Source organism: Canis lupus, chromosome 22, assembly GCF_048164855.1.
Source record: "Canis lupus baileyi chromosome 22, mCanLup2.hap1, whole genome shotgun sequence".
Taxonomy (NCBI): Eukaryota; Metazoa; Chordata; class Mammalia; order Carnivora; family Canidae; genus Canis; species Canis lupus.
In genome coordinates, this window is record NC_132859.1 from 44254037 (window position 1) to 44272486 (window position 18450).

The window sequence follows — 18450 nt, forward strand, 5'->3', positions numbered from 1 at the left end:
GCTGTCTACTTTGGCTCTTCCCTAAGTCTTGCTGCTAGAGTCCAGCTCACCTGAACTCCAGCCAAATCTTTTGGCCCAGAGCAGCCTGTTCACACTGCTGTTTTCTGCCCAAGGGTCTTTTCTTCGCTCTAGTGAGAGCACTGAGAGGGGTCTCCCCCAGTCAGCCCACCTTGCCTCATCACCCTGACCAGTTGCGCTGATAGGTTGCTGAAGGAACCCTGCCCAGCATTGGGTGCCTGTCTAAATGCCTCCTCCTCCAGGAAGCCTTCCTGCCCAGCCAGAGGCTGGTCTGGTTTCTCATAATATCCCATCTTGAAGCTGTTCAGATGCCTCCTGTCTCCCACCCAGGGCCAGGCACACATGCTCTTTAGGTTTATTCTTTAAAATAATGAACAGTTTCATCCCTCCCCTGGGTGGCAGTCTGCTCACACTTTACAAAGCCCTTCACTCATTGGTTTACTGCCCTGTGAATGGTAGAAGTCAAGTTTGGGGTAGCATTTCCCCCTGAAGCAGGATGACTCCCAGCCCTTTGGTCTGGAGGCAGAGAGACTGACCCTTGGTATCGTTATGCAGAGACAGTGCAGCCGCAGGGCTCAGTGTGGGGGTCCCGAGCTGGCCAGCCCGGGGCTCTGAGCTGGGCTGTGCCATTGACCAGCCTTGTACCGACAGTGTGTGACTGCTGCAACAAATGACCACAAACGTGGTTTAAGACAGCAAAAATTTATTATCTTAGAGTTCTGGAGGTCAGAAATCCAAGAAGTTCTCACTGAGCTAAAATCGGGGTATTGGCGGGGCTGCATTCCTCTCTGGAGGCACTAGGGGAGAATCTGTTCCTAGTCTTCCCCAGTCTCTAGAGTCTGTGCAGACTCCTTGGCTTGTGGCACCCCCATATACAAAGCCAGCAACTCCTGGTGCAATATCCCACAGACATCCAACCCTCCTGCCTGCCTCTTTGACTTAGAAGGACCTTGTGCTGACATTGGGCCCACCCAGACAATCCAAGGTGCTCTCCCATCTCAAGACCCTGAATTTAATCACATCCATAAATTCCTTTTGCTGAAGAAATTAGCATTTGTGCTTGTCAGGGATGAAGATGTGGTTGGGGTGGGCAGGGTGGGTACTGTTTCTCTCCCTGTTATAGTAACCTCCTGTCTGACCTTGTGCCTCAGTCTCTTCATGAACAAAATGGAGACAAATCCTCCCCCCACACACACACACTGCCCTTGGGTTGTTGGGAGAATTGAATTAGTTAATGGTTACAGAGAACAGAGCCTGGCACCTAGGAAGGGCTCAATAAATATTTGCTCTTAGGGTCATTACTTTCATATTTCAGGAATCACCTGGGATCCACAGTAGTGGATCTGGCCAGGTGGGGGTACGGGAGAGGGCAGTGAATAAAGCTGGTTGAGGGGCATATTAACTGCCTAGTAAGGACAGCCTTGGCACAGAGCCTGGGTGTAGGGAACATGTGCGTGTGTAAGGGAGAAGGGAGTGAGTCTCAGCCATGGAGACCTACCCACAGGCAGAGGGATGGGCCACTTTCAAGCTGAGGGACACCGCCCTACACACACCTGGGCCTAGAGAGGTGTCCTCCCACCAGGGAGGAATCAGGGCTTCATGGAGCGATGGCCTCTGAGCTGAGCAGCTCTGCTATAGCTGAGGGAGGTTCCCAAAGCCTGATCCTCTTTCATCTCAGGTGAGAAATTGGAGAATTCATTATAAACTGGGGGTGGGGCTTGGCATGCTATTTCCTGATCCCCTGGATTCCCTAGCAGGAGGACTGAGTGTGGAGGGCATGCATCTAGATCCTTTGAGAGGCCTCCCTCCCCTCCTCTCTCCCCCCAGATGGGACAGCATCGCTGTCTCCCAGAAGTCAGCACCCCAGCTAAGCCCAGTCTTCAGGCTGACTGCACTGGTCTCCCCCTCAGACCTGAGGCCCCACCAGGCCTTAGAAAAGGGTGGAGCTCTACTAGGGAGGAAAGAGGCAGGCCCCTAGGGCTCAATTACTTCAGCTCCCTGGCAGCCAGAGGGATTCTCAGGCGGGCAGCTGCTGCTTGCAGAGCTGGGACTGGGGCCACATCGTGAGCCTGGGGGCAGCCACCGGGCACAGGAAGCCCAGCCTCTCTTCTTGGGCTGAGGAGGGAATTTGTGAGAGCAGCAGGGTGTCTGTTCTGGCTCAGGCCCCTTGGAGGTGCCCCAGCCCCTACGCGGCCCAAGGTCTGCCCCTTGCTCCTCTGTAGGTCTGGCAGAGATGAGAGGGACCCGTGGGGGTTAGTCAGAGCTCCATCCAGCTTGAAGCAGCAGAGAAGGAGCCAGAGAGTCAGGGATCAGACAAGCCTGGGGCAGTTCAATTCAAGACCGGAGGCCCAGAAGTATGCCCACAACACAGTCCTGACATCTGAAGAGTTCCCGTTCTGGGGGGGGGAACAGATAGGCATTGACATTGAGGGATCAGCAGCACACTTAAAGAGAGATGATGCCCCATGCCCTGGGGTGTGGTCACCTAGGGATCGAGCAGCCTGCTTAGAGGGGGTGCTCCTGCCCAGAGAGGATGCTCATTCTGAGGGATGCCCCTGCTCAGAGGGGGTTCCCCAGCTAGGAGTTTCCTGAAGGGAGAGGAGGAGAGCAGGAGGTGGAGCACGTGTGAAGGGCAGGAGGCAGTACTAGAAGCCATCTCCTGTGCCGTCTGGGTCAGTGTGTCCTGACAGGGTGTATAAGTTTGGGCAGCAGAACACTCCTTCAGAGAAGTCCTGAGCCAAAGGTGAAAAGCCTCTGGGAAGGGAGGGGAGAGAACTGGGAGCCCCACTGTCCTCTCCCCCCAGCAGTAACCCCTGAGGAACAGCTTCTAAATCCCGCCTCCTTCTCGTGGGGCTAAGGACGGCGCTCCCCCATGGCTGTGGGTAAAAGCCTTTGTGGTCCCGAGGGTCTTCCTCCCTGCCCTCCAGGACCCTGTGTGGGACTCTGCTAATGGTGTGGTGTCTGGTGGCTGGCCCCCAAAGAGGCTACAGAGCAGGGCAGGGGTCCGGCCACCAGTGCCGGGCAGAGGACAGGGCTGGCCTCAGTGGGGAGTTGTTGGCAGGGACTGGCAACCAGTCTGTCCCCTCGGAGCCCCTGTCTCGTTGACCTGGCAGCACTGGCATGGCAGTGACAACCCCGGGGACAGAACCCTATGGCAGGAGAGGCCTGGCTGGCCCGCTGCACACAGCTTTCCTTGACACCAGCGCTACGCTATTCAGTATGCTCATCATGTGCACCATCCTGACCAACTGCGTGTTCATGGCCCAGCACGACCCTCCACCCTGGACCAAGTATGTCGAGTGAGTATCTTAAGGCCTCAGTAGCCTGGCCCTCCCTCCCTTCTTTTCCATTCCATACTGTGGCCCCAGAAGTCACCCCTGAAGTCACCGGCAGGACTTGCCCACCTGGAGAGACCTTGGCCCAGCCCCTTCCCTCTCTGGCCACTCCTGGTCCTGCCAGCTTCTTGCCTTGAGGATGAAGCTCTCTGGGTTGGCAAAAATGGGAGATACCCTCCTGACCCACCCTGAAGAGCACTGGGCCCATCAGAGAAAGCTCTGAAAGAAAACCCTGATAATTTATCGAGGACTTAGTGTGTGCCAGGCACATCTTGTCCAATGGGATGTGGCCAGGGGGTATAGCAGCTGGGCAAGGCCCAGGGCTGGCCCCACTTCAGGACTACCTCTGCGGCCTCCAGTGACCCTTTGCATGGCTTACTTCCAGGCCATCCTTCTCAAATGAAAAGTACCTTACCCACAAGTTTTAAACAGACCTGGTGGGCCCTTGGGGCATTTGGTTTGTTTTCAGGGAACTGATGGAACATCAGGGACAGCCTCTCTCACCAGAGTGGCTTGTCTTGTGGCTGTGTTCGCACAGGACCCACAGGATCATCAGTGCATCGGGGATGAGGGAAGCAGCGCCGGTGTGGCCGGCTCCCATCCCAGTCCGTGGGCCACGGTCCTGGCATCTAGGCATCAGGATTCTTCAGGCCTCCCCGCCCAGCCTCACGTGTTAGACCCTCAGCCCCCTTTCCAAGCCCCCGCAGGTAGCTGAGCATGGACCATGCTGAGGACCCACAAGCGAGGGTGAGGGAGTGATAATGATCTGAGTGGCCTTACAGGGTAGACCCAGTGACCACCATTTGCCTGTGTGCATGGCCCCCCAGGCTGGGGTGAGGAGAGAAGTCGAGGGTCTTTCTCATGCCAAAATAAGCAGGAGGGAAAATGCAAAATTCGGGTGCATGGCGAGCACTCAGCAACGCTGAGTAAACATGTGAAGATGAAATAATTAGTCCAATGTTTGGACCAAAGCTCCAGCTCTGCCATGGGGCATGGCCAAGAGTCTCGTACTAGGGCTCCTTAAGAAAGGAGCTGTACAGGCCTCCTGCTTGCGTGTGAGGAGCCTGGCCAATCTGGCCTGCGGGCAGCAGCCTCCCTGAGAAACCTTGCGTGTCTCTCCTCCCAGGTACACCTTCACTGCCATTTACACCTTTGAGTCTCTGGTCAAGATTCTGGCTCGAGGCTTCTGCCTGCATGCGTTCACCTTCCTCCGGGACCCATGGAATTGGCTAGACTTCAGTGTGATAGTCATGGCGTAAGTACCTTGCTCTCTGTGACGTACTGTGCCATGCCATGCCGTAGTAAGGAATGTGTGCATCACCTCTAGCCCTGGGCCACCACCGGGCCCTCTCCCCACTGCTGCAGTCAGCATGCCTCTCTACAAGTGGCTGTAGAGCAGCCCACCTTACTGCTGTGGCAAGAGGGAGACAGGATGGGGGCCCCAGCTCACATGGTGGGCTGTGGAGGTCAGGCCCGCTGGCTCATCTGTGGCTCCATGGCAGCCCTGTGCTCCGCAGACATCATTACGATTCTGGCTTAGCATCCTCTGTCCTTTCTACCGAGGAAACCAATGTTACAATCCAAAACCTCTGGACCACAATGAACAATGACCTGGGTTCCAAGGTGATTAAGAATGAATCAGCAGAAAAGAGAAGGAGTGTGGAAAAGACCGGGCAACCCTAGGAGCCCATGCCAGGCACACCAGCACATCTGCTGCCTCCACTCACTCCACGTTTGGCACATTCTAAGGCACCCAGTCACTGACATGATCCAGTGGGTCGTCACACCAGCCAGAGAGGTATCTTGGATGGGGATTCCTTGTCCCCATTTTACAGATGACAAAACAAATGCCAAGGACACCCAAGGAGCCTGCCAGAGAGTGAATGTGAATACCCCTGGCCTGCTGCCATGCAGGCTGGGGCCCCACTTTCTTGTCTAAAAAGAGACCCTCACCGAGGCTGGGTGGAGGCATTCCCCTCAAGATGTGTCAGCAATGGGTGCTGTGCTGTGTTCTGACAGGGATGACTGATCAGGGTGGGCCTCCTGTGCAGGAGCTGTGGCCAGGGCTTAGCCATCAAACCCTTTCGGAAAGCCTGATGTGTGTGCAGGGCTGGGCACCACGCATTGGCAGGGAGCAGAGCTGGTGAGGGCAACACTCTCTGCCCATGCAGAGCAACTTGTGGAAGGACAGTGTTGGCCTAGGTGGTATCAGAGGTTTGGTTCAGTTCTTACTTTCTAGGATTCTCGGATTCACTAAATCTACCTGTTTGTGACAAGATCTGCCTCACCCCAGACATGAGCAGCCCTCCTGTGAGCTCAGCCATGCGGGGGGAAGAGAAGGGAGAGTAGGCAGCCAGACCGTGCTGATGGGGTGCTTTCTAGCTAAGTGGAGAGTCTGATGGTTAGAAGATGCATCCAGGACCTGGTTTCTAGGCGCTCTGCTTGTAAACTGACTCCAGCCCACCGTTTTACAGGTGGGGAAACTGAGGCTCAGATGCTGCCACTTGCCCAAAGCCAGTGTAGACGTAGGCCTGGCCAGAGCTAAGTGAGCAAGGGAGAGTGTAGTGGGAGGAAAGGCAGAGTGCGGGGAGGGGGCAGGCGGGGGGGCAGGGGACAGACTTGTGGCTTGGCAGGCTGTGGTAAGAGCCCAGGGTGGCAGGAGCCACCAGTGGTTGAGAGCAGGGAGTAACTTGACCTGAGCTACGTATTATAAGTTTACCCAGCAGCTGGGGGGCTATTTTAGTAGCCAGGAGAGAGATGGCTGGGACATCTCTCTCAGAGAGTTTAAGTAGAAAAGCTATGGGACACGGTCAGATTTTGGATGTACTTTGAGGGTAGAGCTGATAGGACACCCCAAAGTGGTTTTGGCCTGAACAGCTGGGTGAACAGCATTACCATTCACTAAAATGGAGGATGAAGGGAGGAGCTGGTGGAGGGAAGGAGAGACGGAATCAAGAGTCTAGATTGGAATGCATTAAATTTGAAAGCATCCAGGGTGAGATACAGAATAGGCAACTGGATATTCCAGTCTGGAGTTCAGGAAAGAGGTCCGAGGTAGAGATATATATTTAGAAGCCATCAGGGTGCAGATGAGACTTGCAGCCAGGAGACCGGATGAGTGAATCATCTAGAGTGAGCGCGGCCAGAGAAGGGACGGCGCCTGGGAACTGTACCACGGGATGCTCCAACATCTCGAGGTCAGGAAAGAAGGGGTGAGCCGGGGCGTCTGGAGGGCACTGCCGTGGTGGGTGGGGGAAGGCCTAGGCAGAGGACTGTCCTGAAAGCCAGCTCAGGAGCGTGACTCCACTCGAAAGATGTCCTGAGGAGGCTGAAGACATCCAAGGCATCGACCATGGCAGTCACGACGTGACACCCCTGAGGACCGTGATGCCGCTGATGGCCTTGACCGGACATGGTGGGGGACATACGCCTGATGAGATAGGGCTCAAGAGACGGGGCCAAGTATAGACATTTTGTTTGTGGAGTTAGCTGTAAACCTTGAAAATAGAGTGCTGGGGGCTGGAGAAAATGGGCAAGGGAGCACTTCTAAAGACGGGAGGTGTCTTTGTAAGGGGGTGGGCACGATCCAGGAGAGAAGAGAAGCCCGATGATGGAGGGGGCGGGTTGCAGGAGCAAAGCCCTTGAGCTGGCCTGAGGGCTGGGAATCACGGGCCCAGGTGGAGCATTGGCCTTAAGAGCACCGAAGGCAGAATTTCGAGTGGGTTGGTAGAGTCGATAATGAGAGAGGAGAATTTCTCTCCTGATTGCTTCAATTTTCTCCGTGGTAAGATGCAGGATCATCAGCTGAGACCACAGAGTAGGGAGGCGTGTCCGGGGTCTGTGTCTTTCCTATCTTCCCATTCCAGAGCCTGAGCAGGACTGTGTCACAGCAGCGATACCCCCAGACCCTGGGTCCCCTGCCTAATAGTAGGAGCCAGGCATTGGCCTGTCTTCAGCCCATGCCTCTGGGAGGTGCTCTGTGTGACCTCAGGCCTTCAGTGAGTCCTGCTGTCTTGTCCCATGAGAGAATCTGTCTCAATCCCCACGGGATCCCGCGGGGAACCGCTTCTTCCGCTTGGAATCACAGAGCAGGTGTGCCTTCCTCAGCAAGGCTTCCCTGCCTTCACTCTGTACGAGAACCAGGGGTAACAAAGCAGAACAGACTCAGAGGCCAGCAGACTATTTCCAAGTCCTGGGTGTCTCACAGAAACTGGCAACCCACTTCCCCTGGGGCTGCATGGACCCACTGGAACGTCAAGGTTCTGCTCTGGGCTGGGTTGGCCTGGCAGCTCTGATTGGTGGTGGCCCTGCCTTAGGACAAAAAAACGGCTGCCCTGGTAATGCAGTGGAATGCATCCTGCTATGGTCAGAATGGCTCGATAATGGGGAGGGGGCTCCTAGAATCATCGAAGGAGCCTGGGGTGGCAGAAACCGTCCATTCACTGAAACCCCCCCTCCTCCATTTTATAGATGGGGAACTGAGGCTTGCCCACAATTAGGGAATGAATCAGCAGTCGCGTTGGAACTAGAACAGGTCTCCTTGCTCGAGAGGCACCCCAGGGCTGATGTTTCCACCTGAACACCCCCCCACACACACACTCAGTGTAGAGATGGTGGGAGGGTCGGGGTTGCCAGGAGGCCTGCCAGGCAACCCTCTCGCCAGAGTTCTTCCTGGGGCCCCTCCTGGCTGGGCATTACCTGCCAGTTAGCACGGCCTCCCACCTCCAGGGGTTGTTATGGAAACTGAACCTAGAGGGGAAGGGAGGGAAGGCAGCCGGGAGAGGGTGGGCTCTACCTCTGCCCAGCAGCCCAGGAGGGGCCTTGTGATGCAACAGGAGAGCTGCGCAGGAAGATGGGGGCGGAGCAGGAGGAAGGCCGGGGTCTCCTGCCTCTGGGTTCCTCAGCTTCCAAGAGGGCTTCTCCCTAGGCCCGTGATCTGCCAACCCAGCCGTCTGCCCCTACACAGTAGCTTGGCCAGAGCAGAAGGAGCAGAATGGCTTGGAGGAACGTTTTGCCAGCCTGACAGGGGCAGAGCTTGAGCCCCAGCCTGGCCCCTGCCACAGCTGGCCCTTTCCCAGATACAGGGTCTCTTAGGACACATCCCAGGGCCCTGAGAAAGGCCTTACTGGGGCTCTAGGGCCCCCACATGGGAAGCAGCCAGGCCAAAGGTTCTGAACCAAGTAAAAAGGGCAGCAGCCCCCATGGCACAGACATGCAGAGCACTCGCCCAGCCCTGTGTCTCACCTTCGAGACTTCCTACTTGTCGGGACTGCCCTCCCACACGTGTCCTGACCTCACAAACACCCTACCACCAGCCCCACTCCTGTTCTCAGCCACTCAGCCAGCCTCACAAGCCTGCTGCGAGCACACACTTGGGATCTTGGCTTCTCTGTGCTTAGCACCAGCTGCTGAGGAGGCGGACCATGAATGGAGGGCAAGCCTGGGGGTGTGGGAAGGCGGGTTCTACAGTAGGACAGGCAGAGACACAGGATCCGAGCTGCAGACATGCAGGACTTCACTGGAGATGGGAGGGGGCAGACAGGGTCTGTGAGGGACAAGAGGGGCGAAGGAAGGACAGCCGGTTCCCTCCAATCTGCACAATGCTCTGCTCACTCCCTGTGACCAGAAGAGGCTGGTGTCACAGGCCATGCTTATTTGTCCGGCAGCAGGAAATGGGGCCCAGAGCCACCAGCAGACTGGACCCATAGCTTGCATGTGATGGCAACATCAGCAGTGTTCTGAGCTAAACCTGACAGTCTTGTGGCAGCACCATATCTGGATGGAAAGTGAAACCTGAGAAGAATGTGGGACAGAAATTTGAGGATCTGAGTCATCACAGAGAATGGAATAGCCATTAAAAGCAGAGAGGGAGCTTGGACCAAATTAATAGGTGTATATGGGCCAGAATAAGGGAGGTGACTTGTACTCTTCATTGGGAGTTTTCAAGCTGAAGTGAGTCCAGAGGAAGGAATGGAAACCACACAAAAAGAATCTGGTGTAGCCAGAAGAAAAGCTCTGAGGATGTGTCTGCTAATTTCTCATCTCTGAAGGGATGTGGCGAGTGAGGAGGGAGCAGGCATGGACCACAGGGCCCCATGAAGATGGAAGGGCCCCATGAGTGGACATAGAGGAAGTTGGTGTCAGCCCAGTGTCAGAGCCGGACCAGGCAGGACCCAGCTCCCTCCAGGACACTGAGTCCCTTGACATAGCCTACAAGTTCTTCCCTGCGGGAACCCACAGCTTAAAAGCAGATTCAGAAGCTCTGAGCAAAGTAGAAGGGCCTGGGGGTCCAGACTGACTGGCAGAGTGCGTCCGGCTGCACTATCCACCCACCCATGACACTTACCCAGCCCCGCTGGTTTGCCATCCTGGGTCTGATGTCACTCAGATACCAGGTCAGACACACTTGGTTAAAAAATCAGACATCCTGAGTCCACTGTCCTTTGTTAAACATCAGACGCCTTCGCTTAAATGTCAGACATCCTGGATGTGAAATCTTTGGTTAAATATCACAAGTCACTTGCCACTGTCCCGATGGTCCTGGTCACACACCGTCCACCCAGCTCTTAGACATTCTGGTCACATGGCCCATTCATGCATGTCCTCACACTCTGCTCAGGCAGCAGCCTGCCCCCCAGAATCCGACCCCTTCCTCCTGTGCCTGTGAAGACCACAGGCGGATGACTGTCCGTGTTGTAGGATGGAACGTCTCTCCCACTCAGCCCTGCTGAGACCTCCCTCCTGAGGTCACTCCTCTTGTGAAGACTCAAGGCCATCCTTGGGGGTCTCTGGAGGTCTTGGGATGAGACTGAGGGGGACTGGGCCCCCAGAGACCCAGCTATGCCTCCGTGATGGTCTCAACCAGGCCTTAAGGCTCCACAGATTGGGGTAGTTGGGGTAGCTGGGCACAAGCTGATCGCAGACGACTGATGGATGATACAGAGCAAAGCTGGGACCGGAACCCCGCCTCGGCATCACTGTCACCCAGCCTGACATCTTGGAAGACCGTTTTCCTATTCACCTTGCTGTGTCTCCAGCCATAGTCCCCGCCGTGTGGTTTCATGTCACCATCCCGCAGGGCATAGACAAGAAGGCAGAGCACCGGTTATTCGCAGGACCGTCACCAAGAGAGCCGCCTCCCGTGTGGAGGCCTCCTGTGTAGACATCCCTAGGTCATCTCGCGAGGGCCTGGTGTCAGGAGGGTGGAGAGGAGGAAGCAGACACCCGGGAGGCCTGGGCATCCGCAGCACCCCCTGCCCTGCCCGAGGGAGAGGGGGAGGGGGCGGGGCGGGGCGGGCAGGCCAAGGTGCTCCTTTACGATTCCCAATAACTGTGGTTTGATTCTGCAGGTATGTATCAGAAAATATAAAACTAGGCAATTTGTCGGCTCTTCGAACTTTCAGGGTCCTGAGAGCTCTAAAAACTATTTCGGTTATCCCAGGTAAGATGCCCGGACTCGCCTCTCGGATCTCAGCTACAAGTGACTCTCTCTCTGTCTCCCCTCCTCCCCTCCCCCACCGTGTGTCTCCTGCTGGCGTGTCGTCACTGTCCCGTGTGTGACTTTCCCCTGTTACAGATACACAACAGAATTTGTGGACCTGGGCAATGTGTCAGCCTTACGTACCTTCCGAGTCCTCCGGGCCCTGAAAACTATATCAGTCATTTCAGGTGAAAATCAGGTTAAACGCCAAGGCTGGAGGGACTCACGCAGGCCTTCCCAGCACCCCGGGCCTGAGGCGACCCTGGGGAAGGCCCCTCCGAATGTGCCTGTCACCAGAATACCTTCCCCAGAGCTTGGTGGCGGGGGTCCGGCGGCGGCGGCGGACGTGGCTGGCCCCTCACAGCTTCCCGAGATGATTCGGGATGCCCCCCCCAAGCAAAGCCCGCCCTCACAGAGGCTGGGGGGGCACATGGCTCCCCTGGCAGGGCCTGTATCGAACCCAGACTCTTCCCAAGATAATGATGTCCTTCCCAAACTGAGCTCAGTGCTTTGAATAGCGAAAAGCTTGCGTGTGGATTGTTTCAGCCAGAAGCATCATCCTCCAGTAAGGAGAGGCAAACCACACATGTGCGCGCGCGCACACACACACACACACAATAAAAAAGGAAAACTCAGGGCTGAATGCCTAGTCCCTGCATTGTGTCCCCTCTTGGTGACAAAGGCACAGCCGCCACCGCCACCGCCACCGCCTCCTTTTGTGAAACAGAGTGTATTCTGCGGACAGGTGTCATCGGGCCTTGGCGTCTACCAGCCCTTGCTGCATGGTGCGGTAGAGGTATAGCAAACCGTGCATGGTAGCCTCAGGAAGCAATTCTCCTTGACAGATGTTGGCAATTGCACCCGGGAATTCTAAGCCCGGATGGCCACTCTAGAAAGCCGGTCTACCCCATCCATCCAGGAAAGTTCTCAAAAGGCTTATGATGATTTCATGGCCCACAGGGCAGTGCCCAGAAGTTTCTTCCAGAGCCTTTTTCTGAATGCAGCCACACTCAGAATTGGAGATGGCACTTCTTTTAAGAAGGCAGCTGGAGACAGGTTGTATGCCACAGATCTGAGGAGGTGTCAGAGCTGAGGGAAGAATTAACTAAAGCAGATGGTGGCATCCATTCCTGATTTGGAAAGCCCTAGGTCCTGGCCCCTTGATCTCCATGTAGCTCTTGCTGCCCGGGGAAGGCATGGGCCCTGCTCTGAGCTCCTTGGAGGCGTTCAGACTCTCCCTTGGTGGTGTTAATTATCTAATAAGACTACCCCACCCCCGCTTATGCTACGTTCAAGCTGAGCCTCAGACTGTTCCTCCTGACCTCTGAACCCCATAGGATGTGCACAGGGCCACTTGTCCCCATGCTCTCCAGTGGCCCAGACCCCCACTAAGAGCCAGTAGCAAGTGGGCAGCGTGCCCCCAGTGCACAGTCACCTCCATGGAGACGAGTGTTGTCATTGGCCTGGGTGCACACATACATGCTTGGAAGCCTCAGGGTCTGTCCTCTAGGATCCCGGGGACAACCTCACATCATACACCCACAAGATTAGAGAAGCACACTGGCCATAGCAGTTGAGAAAAGACATGTTCCAGTCTGTTTTGTAAGAAAGGCTAGCAAAGGGAAATATCTCTCAGCCCTGGAGTAATGCAGGAAGCCTGCCAACCTAAGCCCGGGCACATTGGACCTCTTCAAAGCTGCCAGCAACCCAGTGAGAAAGCAAACAGCAGACCCTGAAAGTGGTCATTAGAACAATGCTGTGGTCGGCATTATGGAAATCTCTCTGGAGGAGGTGTCCCCTGCGCTGAGGCTCAGAGAGCCTCGGCCTTCTCCAGACCTCAGTCTCCTCTCCCGCAAGATGGAAATGAAATCAGAGGGGTTGGTTTCCAAGGGCTCTTTGGCCAGCTTGTTAGACCTTCAGTGGCAGGAGAGTGTCCCAGTTGATGCCAGGGACCTTTCCCTTCTTGGGTCTTTTCAGAAAGAATCCTGTTACTTCATTGGACTCATTCTTGTCAGAAGTGAACTCTGTCATCAATATAAGAAATATTTAAAGGACTGGATCTATGCTCACCAACTTATTTCCCCCCGCTGGATGCTATGTCCACAGACCAGGAGGTGCTTTGCTGGGCCTTGAACTGGATGCTCTAAAGATCCTTTAGACTAACAGTTAAGGCAGTGTATGCTGCCCACCACCTCCTGCCCTGTGCTGCCTGCCACATACATTATGGGCAGGGTCTCCAGGCCCGATAAGCAGAACCGGAGTGTGCTCTCTGAGGGGTCCTAGAACCTCTGCTAGAGCTGAGGTGTGCTGGGCTACCAAATGGGAATCCTACTACCACCACCACCCCAGGCCCATTCCCTGCAAGGCCCACACCTGCCCAGGGCAGTTGCCAACATCTGTCAGGACGATTTCCACAGAGCACGCTGAGTGCCTCTGAGCTGTGGGCAGGCAGCAGCGCTAGTGGCACAGTGGGAGGACTTCCTCCCCTGCTCCCATGTTTGCCCATCGCTGCCTCCCTGTCTTGAGGTCATGGGCATGGCAGCTGTGGGCACGGCCACCACAGGTGCTCCTAACACATTAACCAGCTGGACGATGGATGGATGGATGGAGCTTAATCTGAGATCTGGCCGCTTTGAGCCTGGGGGCTGGGGAGTGGGGGCAGGAGGCTGGGCTCTGCTGCTGGCAGAGAAGCCCCCTCGCTCCCGATGCTCTGCTCGAACTTGTCATAGGACAATAGCTCAGTGTCAGACCAAAGGTGTCTACACATGCTTTTCTGTCACTTTGCTGTGTGGTGCTGGCTTCTGCAGGGAGCTGGGCCATGCAACTAACACATCACAGCCTCTTGGCTTTGGGGAATGGGATGGAAGGGGATGGGTCCTGGAGGGACAGGGCAGAGGAGGAAAATGCAAAGTAAGTCAACCCCTCCCCTGCCCTTGAAGCCTTCCCAAAGGTGGGATCCTAGCCAGAACAAACCCCTTAGGACATTACCCACCATGACCTTGCCAGGCCTCCTGATAGCCCCCCATCACCCAAGCACACACCCCATTCCTCTACCAAGAATGACCTGTGCCTCTCCATCTCAAGGATCATGGCCAGCGCCCTTCCATTGCCCTGGAATGGGCCTGGACCTGTGTCCCTTCTGCAGATTATATTTAAAGGTATACCTAGGGACCAGCCGGATGGGGACAGGCTTTGAGTGTTTTTTTTCCTCAAGAAACCAGCATTTCCCACACCCATTTAATATATGTGGCTAGTGGAGAGCAAAGAGGACTGGGTCCTCCTGAAAATACATGGCCAGACTGGACTTCCACCCCGGTGGGGGGGGGGGGGGGGCAGGACAGAATCTCAGTAGCAGAGGAAATGGAGGCCTCCTTCTCTTGCCCCTGCTTCATGATTGCCCATCTGGCCCAGCACCCCCTCAGGCCTGGCCCCCCACCCAGTGGAATGAGGAGCACAGAGCCTGTGGGTGACACCCCTGCTCATTCTTGCCTTCCCCAGGTCTGAAGACCATCGTGGGGGCTCTGATCCAGTCTGTGAAGAAGCTGGCCGACGTGATGGTCCTCACCGTCTTCTGTCTCAGTGTCTTTGCCCTCATCGGCCTGCAGCTCTTTATGGGTAACCTGAGACACAAGTGTGTCCGCAACTTCACGGCGCTCAACGACACCAACGGCTCTGTGGAGGCTGACGGCCTGGTCTGGGAGTCACTGGACCACTACCTCAGCGACTCAGGTGCAGGCTCACTCTGCGGGCCTGGGTCGGGCTTTGTGAGGCCACACAGCCCTTACCAGAGATAGACCTTCCCCCATGGCTGGTCAAGCTGTACCTGGTCCCCCAGAAACCCCAAGATATGCTCCGGGATCCCAGCCCCTGCCCTTTGGAACTCCAGGAGAGGACGGGAGGGGTGAGGACTTTGGGCCTGCCCTCGTGAGTTCTTGGACTCGATGACCAGACACTTGAAGAGCAGGAAGTAGGAAGTTAGCTGGAGAGGCTGATGAGGGACAGCAGGTGCTGAGGGTGAAGGGGGACTGACCCCAGAGAATTGAGAAGGGAAAGAAGACTGGCCTACCTATCCAGAGAGGAGCATTAGCCAGAGAAAGGGCGGGACATGGAGCTGGGGTAGTTTGTGAGCCTTCAGAGTGGAGGTCCCACCTGCTTGGCATGGGATGTCTCAGCCAACTTCAGAATTCCTTGCCAAGACGTTAATTCCATACATATGCCCCACAGAACCCCAAGAGAGGGTTGGAACAAGCCGGGAGATTGTACGAAGTCACATGAGCCCCTCCGGCCATTTCAGTGATACGTGCCTTTCAATGTTCCAGGCCAATGGCCAGCACCTCTCTTAACCAAGACCATCAGTCTGGTTCAAAGGTAGACACTGGTGCAAGGGCAGATTGAAGGCCCCAAGGGACATTCTGAAGTTAGGGCCTCTTCGCTACACCAGCAGTCCGCTTTGGAAAAAGAAACGGAATGAAGCTCAGTGACTCAATTTGCTTATGGCTCAGCTGTGGCCAAATAGCAGCGGTTCTAAAACTTTCATGTGTACCAGCAGGGCTCCAGGAAGCACATACTGTGGCTGGGCAGCACCCCCAGAGTTCCCAAGTCAGCAGATCTGGGGTGGTACTCAGGAGGTTACATTTCTAACCAGGTCCCAGTTGTCTGCTCTCGCGGGGTGGGGACCACAGTTTGAGAACTGCTGCCTAAAACTAAGGCGAGTAGTGTTAAGTAATGGGGCCTGACCACTGGCCAGAGGAGAGGACAGGACTATGTGTCCCATATGGCATCTGGCGCAGCCCCAGCCCCGTCTGAGCATACTGCAGCATCATCACGCCACGGTGACAGTAGCAGGTATCACCTGTACCACCTTAGGCACAGAGAAGTGGTGCAGATGGAGCCGGGCGGTAGCCTGCCGAGACCAGGTCAGTGACTCAGTAGCTGAGCTGGGCCTCCGCCCAGACCCCTGCCTCCTGGGTCAGGGCCTCTCTTCGCCCCAGCTATCCTCCTGAGTCCTCCTCGGGGCAGGGGACAGAAGCTCCCTATGGGGACTCCCTGAGTCTTCTGTGAGCGTGGGGAACACTGGCAGCTGAACATCTAGGGGGGAGCAGGAGGCAGGCCAGGGAAGCAACTGGTGTTGTTCCTCAGGTGTCTACCCCCACCATAGTCCTGGGCACAAAGCGGGAACCCCAGGAGTCTGGGCCACACATGCTCTTCAGCATCGGTCATTCCCCTTTCAGGAAACTACTTGCTGAAGAATGGCACCTCCGATGTGTTACTGTGTGGGAACAGTTCTGATGCCGGGTATGTGGTGCCCAGCCCCCAGGGCCACCTCACCGGGTAGGGGTGAGGTGAGGTGAGGGTGGCAGGGGAGGAGGGAGTCCCCTGGTACTCTGTGGGGCTGCAGTCCCACATCTCTCAGTATGAAATTCCAGCCCTTCCTATAGCCAAAGAGATTTGTCTGGAAAGTCTTAGGACATTAACAAGACACAGAGGCTGCACCCTCCCACTTGCTGAGTACCCCACCCCCACCCTCCATCTCCCCCACTCGTGAGTCCAGCCCAGCAGTCTCTCTTTGGGAGAGAGGCTATCCCATCCAGCTCTGTGAGTCAGTCCCCCTCACTATGCCTGTGTGCATGGTCACATAAAGGGGTACATCCTCCAGGTGTGGCCAGACCCCAGCCTGTCCACCCCAGAATCACAGCCTGTCCATCCATCCACCCCACGGGCTGGCATTTGCCCCAGGCTCCGTGCTGTTCAGCCTCATGCTATTCAGCCAAGCCTCACTGCCCTCCCCCCCACCCCCCCACTGCATGCCTACTCTGTGCCCATCTCCCTGTGGGGTAAGCAGCCAGAGGAAATCACTGTGAGCCAGGCCTTTGGCACTTCCTCTGTGAGGGGAGAGGCGACTCATGTCACAGCGGGGATGGTGTATCATGTGGGCAGAAGGGAGCTGGGTTCAGGCCTAGCTGATACAGATGGGGAGAGACAAGGCGAAACCGGTGTCCCAGGCCGGAGGCACAGCGTGGAAAGTCACGGCAGCAGGACCAACCGTGTGGCACTAAGTTTGTGAAAGTCAGCCTCATGAAGCAGTGGGGCACATGTTGGGCCACCCAGGGAGATGAGTCAGGCCCAGGGAGCATCTTAGGGGGCGGGCCCTTCACGGCAGGGGACAGAGTCTGTGTGTCTGACTGCAGGACATGTCCCGAGGGTTACCGGTGCCTAAAGGCAGGGGAGAACCCTGACCACGGCTACACCAGCTTTGACTCCTTTGCCTGGGCCTTCCTTGCGCTCTTCCGCCTAATGACACAGGACTGCTGGGAGCGCCTCTACCAGCAGGTACATGGGTGCATGGGCGGGAGGAACACCAGGAACTGGCTAGGGACCAGGATGCACAGGTGATTAGCTAGAGGCCCCAGCAGCTTCTCCACTGGCAAGAGCTGGGGAGGCTCAAGGAATAAGGGACAGGAACCCTTGCATCTGAGGAATGGGAACAGCAAGCAAAGAAACTTCTTGCTGGTAACCAAGTACCCTTCCCTCTGTATGGGGCTCACTGTGCTCTGTGAGTAGGACATTTCTCTGCCCTATATGATGGAATAGTTGCCTCTATGCATGCAACATTTCCTCTGTCGACTGGAACATTCTGCCTCCCTCCATGGATGGGACACTATCCTCTGCATGTAGGTCATTCTTTTCTATGGGTTAGAATACTTACCTCTATAGGCAGGATATGCTCTACTCCTCCCCAAGCTGTGGCCATTTGAACTCTTGGCGTAGCCTGACTGGACAACTTGAAATTCCAAGACCATGACCATGACCCAGAAAGGGCCCCAGTGAAGATAACCTCTGTTGCCTTACTCCCCCAGACCCTGAGGTCTGCAGGGAAGATCTATATGATCTTCTTCATGCTTGTCATCTTCCTGGGCTCCTTCTACCTGGTGAACCTGATCCTGGCTGTGGTTGCCATGGCCTACGAGGAACAAAACCAAGCCACCATTGCTGAGACAGAGGAGAAGGAAAAGCGCTTCCAGGAGGCCATGGAGATGCTCAAGAAAGAGCATGAGGTGAGTGAGCATGCAGCCAAGGAGCCTCCAAAGCAAGTCCTCACCTGATTTTGGCTGCCTATGAACCTGGTGCCTGCTGGGCAAAGCTGGTGCCTATGGGGATGACACCTGCTTCGTAACGCTGGTGCCTACAAACCTGGTACATGCTGGGTAAAGCTGGTGCCTGCTGGGTAAAGCTGCTATCTGTAAGTGTGGCATCTATAGATAAAAGACAGGTCCTGCTGGGTAAAGTTGATACCTATTAACCTTCTACTTGCTAGGCAAACCTGGTGCCTGTGGGCATGGTGCCTGCTGAATAAAGCTGGTGCCTATAAGCATGGTGCATGCTGGGTAAAGCTAGTGTCTGCAGATGTGACGCATGCCAGGTAGAGCAGGTGTCTGTGGGTATGATGCATTCCGGGTAAAGCAGGTGTCTGCGCATGTGATGCATGCTGGGAAAAGCTGGTGCCTTCACGTGTGGCATCTACTGGATAAAAGACAGTTACTGTTGAGCGATGCTGGCGTCTACTGGGTTAAAGTATTTCATGTGAATGTAGTGTCTGCTAGGTGAAAATTTGGTACC

At 55.8% G+C, this 18450-nt stretch overlaps 1 protein-coding gene across 2 annotated transcripts in view; it reads left to right on the forward strand.

The window, feature by feature from the left end:
- SCN5A (sodium voltage-gated channel alpha subunit 5) overlaps nt 1–18450 on the forward strand; it is a 96008-nt gene that overhangs the window by 22869 nt on the left and 54689 nt on the right. Inside the window, exons 4-10 of one of the 2 annotated variants that reach the window (XM_072793309.1) lie at nt 3228–3317; nt 4480–4608; nt 10930–11021; nt 14332–14562; nt 16065–16128; nt 17022–17163; nt 17691–17888. In XM_072793309.1, coding sequence (XP_072649410.1) covers nt 3228–3317; nt 4480–4608; nt 10930–11021; nt 14332–14562; nt 16065–16128; nt 17022–17163; nt 17691–17888 — 946 coding nt within the window. Of the gene's footprint in view, nt 1–3226; nt 3318–4479; nt 4609–10929; nt 11022–14331; nt 14563–16064; nt 16129–17021; nt 17164–17690; nt 17889–18450 lie in introns of both variants that reach the window. The other variant, XM_072793310.1, reaches the window with a different exon arrangement.